This window comes from Mus pahari, chromosome 6 (genome assembly GCF_900095145.1).
Source record: "Mus pahari chromosome 6, PAHARI_EIJ_v1.1, whole genome shotgun sequence".
NCBI lineage: Eukaryota > Metazoa > Chordata > Mammalia > Rodentia > Muridae > Mus > Mus pahari.
Window position 1 is genome coordinate 92,646,611 of NC_034595.1, and position 8,020 is coordinate 92,654,630.

General features: G+C 47.2%; 1 protein-coding gene across 2 annotated transcripts in view; it reads right to left on the bottom strand.

Annotated features, from left to right (window-relative positions):
• The window catches only part of LOC110322940 (protein DDI1 homolog 2), a 39,918-nt gene extending 32,802 nt beyond the window's left edge, over positions 1-7,116 (bottom strand). The window contains exon 1 of one of the 2 annotated variants that reach the window (XM_029539507.1): positions 6,757-7,102. In XM_029539507.1, the coding sequence (XP_029395367.1) occupies positions 6,757-6,894 (138 nt within the window). In that variant the 5' untranslated portion in view covers positions 6,895-7,102. Of the gene's footprint in view, positions 1-6,756 lie in introns of both variants that reach the window. The other variant, XM_021199903.1, reaches the window with a different exon arrangement.
• Positions 7,117-8,020: the final 904 nt, after the last annotated feature.

Genomic DNA, 8,020 nt, shown 5'->3' on the forward strand with positions numbered 1-8,020 from the left:
AATGACACTCTTTTACAGCACCCAAAGCAGCCTCAGAGATTGGCCTCTAAGTCATCCTCTACCTTAAGACTCTACACTGGCAGTGCCTGCCTGCTATATGTCAAGGCCCTGGTTCAATTCTGAGTAGGGGAGTATGGGACACACACACACAACTGCTGCTCTAAACACCAATTAATACTGGGGTTGGGGGAATGTAGCTCAATGGTGCAACACTGCAAAGGACATGACAAGGCAGGAGAGAGGGGAAAGAAATATTACAATGCCTAGTGTCTTCTTGGTTGGCCCATTTTTCCCCTTATTTTTAGATTCTTTTTTATGAATATGAACCTTTTACCTGCATTTACATGTGTATCTCACCTGCATTTACGTGTGTATCTCACCTACTTATATGTGTATCTCACCTGCATGCAAGTATATACGTATATCACCTGCATATATATTATGTATATCACTTGCATGCCTGGTGCCTGTGGAGACCATTAGAGTGTCAGATTCTCTAAAACTGGAATTACAAATGTTTGTGAGCCACCATTTGGATCTGGGGACTGAACCCAGCCTTCAGCAAGAGCAGCCAGTGTGCTCGAAACTGCTGAGCTATCTTCCCAGCCCCAGCTTCTTCTTTTTAAAAGCACAGCAACAAAAGCTGAGAGTGAGAGCATCCGCCTTTAGGGCAGGGCAGGCAGAGCTCTGGCCAACCTGGTCTACACAGCATTCCAGGACAGCCTGGTCTACATAGAAAACCCTGTCTTGAAAAAAATTTTTGAGAAGGGAAGAGAGGGGAAGGGGAAGGGGAAGGGGAAGGGGAAGGGGAAGGGGAAGGGGAAGGACGGGGACAATCATGATTGACCAGGGAAATGCTAAGTTCCAGATAGTTACTGACATCAGGCATGGTAACAAGCTATGGAATACCTCACCCAGTCTCAAAATGGGTGGATTAGTTACTTAGGCATTGACATCTGTTTAACCCTGATTTCAAAGGATTTGGACCTCGGTCAGAAGGGCAAATCAAAGGACTGTTCACATCACGGCACACCAGAAAACAAAGAAGAGGACACAGGAAGACATATCCCAAGGACATACTTTCAATGACCCTCTTCTTCTAACCAGGCCCCATCTTCACCACCTCCCAATAATTCCATTTTATTATGAATTCATCAAAGGATTGGTTAATCCATGGGTTAGGTCAGAGCCCCATGATGCAATTGTCTCTGAAAATGCTGTAATAGGCACTCGTGGAGGTGTGTTTCACTGATCCCCCGAGAAGGCTAATTCAGTTGTATTGACAACAAAATTAGCCATCACACTGGGTAGAAAAAAATACTCACAAGAACCAAAATCAGCAAGTAACCAGGGCATGGAAACATATACTGTAATCCCAATACTTAGGGTGGGGATAAGGCCAGGCTGGGCTACTGAGACCCTACCTCAAAATAGTTCAAGAAAGGCAGTAACTTTTCATCTTAAGTCCGTAAGTAAATCACCTTTAGGTCAGCCTGCAATTCCAGTACTTGGGAAGCAGAGGCAGGAGGATTAGTGGCTCAAGGCTAGCTTGGGCTATATATGACACCTGTCTAAAACAAACCCTGTCATCTTCCAACTTAGATTAATGACTTCATGTCTCTCTCAGCCAAACAAAAGGCAAGCTGGCGATGGCTCTGGCACAACTCTTAAAACTTCTGTTACCCCCTCAAAAGTGAGTATGGAAGACCTGAGCCCTGCCGTTCAGAACAGCATACTAGATAAATCTATTATGCAGGTGTAAATCTGCAGAATTGGTACCAGAGGAACAATCTAGAGACACAATTTCAACCTTAGTCAACATCTAGCAACAGGCTAATTAATATCATTAATACAACTCCAAAATCTTTAAGCATGACATCAAATGTCTTCTAGTATCGCAGAGTGTGTGACTCACACTCTTTTTTTTTTTTTTGCTTTTGTTTTTGTTTTTGTTTTTCGAGACAGGGTTTCCTCTGTATAGCCCTGGCTGTCCTGGAACTCACTCTGTAGACCAGGCTGGCCTCAAACTCAGAACTCCGCTTGCCTCTGCCTCCCAAGTGCCGGGATTAAAGGCGTGCGCCACCACTGCCCAGCTGGCTCACACTCTTAACCCCAGTACTTGGGAGGCAGAGCTCTGAGTTTGGGGCCAGCCTGGTCTACAGAGTTCCAGGACAGCCAGGGCTACAGAGAAACCCTGTCTGGAAAAGCAAAGCAAAGCAAAGCAGAATTTCCTGGCATCTGAAAGAGCTCCCAGGTACTGGGGATTGGGGAGCGAAACTGTTTTCTTTTGACAAGTGCTGGATTACAAGCACAGCAGGTAAGCACTCTTTGCCAGAGCTATTCCCAACCCAGTACATCTTGTTTTTCTGAAACAAGGTTTCCTATATAGACCAGGTTAGCCTAGATCTTCGAGCTCCACCTCAGTCTGCCTCCCAAGTGCTGGGATTAACAACGTGAGTCACCATGCTTAGTACCCCAACAAAAACCTGAAACAGGTTCTTACTGCACAGGCTCGGCTGTCCTGAGACTGAAACAGAGTTCAGACTGGCCTTGAACTCTCAGTCTCAAATATCAAACAAAAACTACTGAAACCAAACTAACACTCAATGTGCAAGTAATCCCTAGGTTATGAGGAATAAGTGAGTGGTGGCAGTCTTTATCCTGTGTTACAGCCTTTCTATAGTAGCTATTCAGCATTTAACGAAAAGAAAAGAAAAGAAAAGAAAAGAAAAGAAAAGAAAAGAAACCCCTCCCCCCAAAAAGGAGAGAAAATGACTTAAGGAAATAGACACATCAAAACTAGCCACCACAGAAATTTCCAGTTTCCTGGTTTAAAATAGCATTTTTGTAAACCACACTCAGGCTGTGTGCAAAAGTAGCATTTCTAGGGTCACAGCTAACTGCTACTTCCACATGTTTTTCATTGAGGGTCCTTCTACTATGTACAGGCTTTTATTCCACACCACCTACAGAAGTAAATTATGGGGCTGGAGAGATGGCTCAGTGGTTAAGAGCACTGACTGAAGGTCCTGAGTTCAAATCCCAGCAAGCACATGGTGGTGGCTCACAAACATCCGAAATGAGATTTGATCCCCTCTTCTGGTGTGTCTGAAAATAGCTGCAGTGTACTTACATATAATAAATAAATAAATCTTTAAAAAAAAAAAAAAAAAAAAGGACCAAAGAAGAGTTTATAAAAAAAAGAAAAAAAAAGTAAACTATGTTTTAAAACTATCAAGACATTAATTTAATGTGAAACTAGGTCCTAAGAACTGTTTGAGGTCAGCCAGCCCAGCCCGCATCAAAGCATCACCCTGAGCCCGCCTGGCTGCCAAGCCCACACTTGCTCTGAGACAGAACAGGTTCTGCTTTAATCGCAGTACAGTGAAGATGGTTTCTATTCTCAACTTATTGTCATTAGATTACAACTACTATAATCAGACTAGAACTGTTAAAAACCTCACGCCTTCTCCAAGTGACTTGTGCACATATGCTGATGATGAGAGATGGAGCTCCAAGCCAGCATCCCCTGTGAGGGCCGCTCGCTGGCCAGCCCCTCAAGGGGATAGGGGGAAACAGAAAGCGCGGCCAGTTTTATTTCTATTCATTTTTTAATTTTTGAAAAATTTACGCTTTTTTATGTGTATTTTGCCTGTATGTCTATACATGTACCATGTACATGGCTGGTGCCCACAAAGGCCAGAAGAGGGCATTGAATCCTGCGGAACTAGAGTTACTGACAGTTGTGAGCCACTGTATGGGTGCTGGGAATCAAACCTCTGTAAGACGCCTCTATAAAAGCAACAAGTGCTCTTAATGGCTATCTGTCTCTTGAACCCCATTTTCTTTCTTTCATTCTTTTTTTGTTTTTCTTTTTTTGGTTTTTTTTTGAGACAGGGTTTCTGTGTAGCCCTGGCTGTCCTGGAACTCACTTTGTAGACCAGGCTGTCCTCGAACTCAGAAATCCACCTGCCTCTGCATCCCAAGTGCTTGGATTAAAGGCATGCGTCACCACCGCCCAGCTGAACCCCATTCTCATTCATTCTAGTTCATCCTCCTCCTAAGCCCCACAGGGTTTCGATGTGTATCCCCAGCTGTCCGATAGATCAGGCTCACCTTGAACTCAGAGATCTACTGGCCTCTGCCTCCTGAGTTCTGGGATTAAAGATGTGCACCACCACTTGGCTTAGCTTACCTTTTCTTGAATTCTATTTTGCATCTATTTATAATGTACATCACTACTTAATGTATATAATGTAACTGATATATAGTATAAGCTGTGTACTATACAGCTGACTATGCACATACATGTACAATACATAAAACAGACATTTATGTATAAGGTGCTGTGAGCAGGGTGGAAAACACTTCACTTACGGGGCTGTAGTATATATAACATGAGAATAATAAATTTAGAACAGAAACCATCTCCACCTGCACATGTGATTAAAGTGGGACTCTGAAGCCAAGCCAAGAAAGGGGATGGAAGAAACTAAACTAAACAGACTGAATGAAAGCTGAGAGGAAGGGACAAAACAGAAAAACTGGTTAGGGAGCTCAAGTAAGACAGACTAGGACTTAAAAAACAAAAGACTATAATGTTTACTTTCATGATCCAATGAAAGGAAGTGACTCAAGTGTCTGGGGTGGATCCTGTTCCTGCCTGAGGGGGCTAGCCAGTGAACTAGACAAGTGGCCCCCCCACTTAAAATCAGCTCTTAAAATAGACACTAAGTTGTCAGGTTACACAGAGCCAACAGCACTAACCTGAAAAACAGGGTGCTGTTTACAGCTATTTAATACAGGCTTAACACTGTTGGAGTCCGGGTTTCTGTATGCTAATTTGGGTTGGGAAGAAAGTAAACACCAAATTTACTTAGAGAAGAATTTAGAGCTAGCCTAATTGTTCAAATGGTACCCTTCAAACTCCAGACTGGCAGAAGACAGAACCCTCCTTCACCACACAATTATGATTCAGTCTGATAGCCCCTTTAGTTTACTTAACATTTTCTACAGACATGTGAGTGCCATGGGCTGGGCAGGGAGCATGTAACTCAGTGGTAGTGCTAGCCAGGATGACGTGCACACAGGATGTAGGAAGTGAAACAGTTTCAACCTCTGTCGACCTCAAGTCCTACTAACAAATTCAACTTAAAATTATTCCCCATCAGCTGGCAATTATAACTTGGGTAATCAAAACACCCTACACACACACACACACACACACACACACACACACACACAGAAAAATTTTTTTAAAAACTTCAAAACTGCAAAGTGAGGTTGGACATGATAGTGTATTCTTGTAATCCCAGCGTACAGGAGCCTGAAGCAGGAGGGCTGCTGTCTGAGGCTAGCCTTGACCCCATAGTTGAGACCTTGTCTCAAAACAAAACAAAGCAAACAAACAAAAACCAAAAGCAGCTAGTTGTGATGGCTCAGGCCTTAAATCCAAACATTTGGGAGGCAAAGTCAACAGGGCTCTCTGAGTGTGGATGGGAGCCAATGTTTCCTATGGTGAGACCAGCCTTAAAAACAAAACAAAACAACAAACAACAACAACAACCTGCAATCAATCAATCCTCTAAAAGTCAAATCTCCCCCAGCCCCCCAAGCTCCCAGGTCCTAGCTTGCCCTGCCACCTGTATGAGGCTGACCAATAGGAACCGGGTCCTAGGTCTTTGTGCGTTAGTTTTTCTGTGGAAATTGGGGGAACTGTTTATTCCCAACTTTAGCCAGACAGCGTATGTGAGTGACACCTCCTTCCCTAAAATAGATCCTTCCAGAAAGAGCTGCATGCCAAAGTTCTAAAGTTCACATTGTGTAAAAGAATCGTACTTCTGAACACAATATTGACATGTTTACCATAAGTCAGGACACCACAAGCAGGCCAGGCGTTGGGCAATAGTTTTTGGAACTATTTCATAATTGCAGAAGGAAATCAAGATTTACATTCTGGGGCCTTGGGAGCCGTCTCTTAATTTTCTGATGTTTAGACTACACCCAGCCGGGTCCACTTTGGTTAGAATCTTAAGGGATTTGGTGCAAAGGTTACAGAATAGTCCACCTATTGTTTGATGAAGTCTACTAAGGACACCAAAGCGTTTTGAGAATATATTTCCTTGTTAAAACATGAGAAGGCTTGAACTCCTCGCCGCCGAATCCCTCGGGGGGTCTTCAGACAGTAAGCCATTTTCAAGCTAATATCCTTCGAAAGCACCGAGCTTTGAACTGACCCAACTAAACTGGGCCCAGAAAGGAGGAGGGCTTTGGCCTGATAGAAGCAGACAGAGTTGACCTAATCACTACTTTAATTAATATGTGACATATATGTATGTGTGTGTGTGTGTAATAAATTAACCAGAAACGTAAGCATTTCCAGAGACGTCAATGGCAGAGCGAGTCTCAAACTTTTTCCCCTCACTTTCAACCGCAAATCTGCATTCTCCCAGGTAAACTGCGCATAGTGGAGCGGTCCAAATAAGCGAAGCCCAGGCCAACGTCGTTCTCCCAGTGATCCCAACTGGTATTTCTGGTCGGAAAGGCAGGAGGATCCCGGACGAGGACCCAGGGCTCCCTCCCGAAGGCCAGAAGGTGGGGAGGGCTGACTGCCCGCCCGCGCACGTGCCCCTCTCGCTGCAGTGGGTGCATCCACGGGCGGCTGCAGGACTCGGCCCTCGCCGCCCCCCAAGCTCCCTTCCGGGGCCACGGCGGACGGTGGCCCCGCTCGCTGTCCCCCCACCTCCCCCGGCGTACCTGGCTCTCGGCGGCGGGGATGCCGGACTCGAGCTCGCACAGCGCGCGGAAGTTGTGCAGCTCGAAGTCGGCGTCGACCTGGAGGGAAAAGGTCACCTCGGAGAGGTCCCTCCGCACACAGTACACGGTGAGCAGCATGGCCCGGGCCCGACCCGGCTCGGCTCGGCCCGGCCTGGGCGCTGGGCGGAGGGCAGCCGGCGGCTGGGGTAGGGGGGGGAGGCTGGCGGCAGCGGCGGGAGGGCGGCGGGCGCGGGCTGCTCGCTCCCTCGCTCCTTCCCTCCCTCACACGCGCGCAGTGACTCACTCGCTCCCGCCCTCGGCAGCCAGCGCGGCCGCCGCCACCCGCCTGCGAGGCCGTCTGTCTGCCTGCCTGCCTGCCTGCCGGCCTGCCTCCCACCGCTGCCGTCAAGCGCGCGGCGCCCCGCCCCGTCGCGACGCCGCGGCCGTAAAGCGCGCCAGGCTGCCGGCCGCCTTCGCGACGCTCGGCTGGGGGGGCGGGGCAGGGCGGGGGAGAGTGGAGGGAGGAATGGGGGATGCGGGGGTGGGGGAACCCCACGGTTGGTTGATTTAATACACTTGAGCTCGGGAGTACTCCAGGATCCCAATCCCAGTTAGTCAGCCAACGGGCACCTCCTGTGCGAATGGGGTGCGCGTAAAAATGGTTGAAAGACAAATGGAGCACATCCTTCTACCGCAGTTTTCGAAACGGAAGTTGTCATTTCAGTAATATTAACTCGGTTTCGTCTTGGTAATGAATGTAGGACGAAAGCCCAGATCCTTTGCTGTGCTCGAGGCCCATCCCAGCCTGCGGAGGCCCATGCCTCTGCGCTGGCAGCCACCCACAGCTCAGTTCTTCTTAGATATCTCACTCTCAGACTGCATCCAGCACTGGGCCTTTACTGGGTACGGGTTAGAATTTATACTGGGACTGGTAGCACAGACCTGTAATCCCAGCTACTCAGGAGGGTGAACAGAAGAAGGCTGGCAAATTCCAAGCCTGCCAGGATCACAAGTGTTCCAGTCGGAACAATTTACTTTAATGGTGCTTCTAAAATACCTTGCTGATATCCTGCCTACCATGCCCAAGCTCAACCTCAGCCGGACAAAAAGACAGTACTTGGGAAATAGTTGTTATTTTAGCGGCCAACCAGTTCATAAGAAGATGGAGATACCAAGGCGTAAGTAAGAATGGTAAAAATCCAAAAGCAGCTCCTGGGCTCACTAGGGTGGTCCACGGTTGTAATACCAGCACACAGGAGTGTTT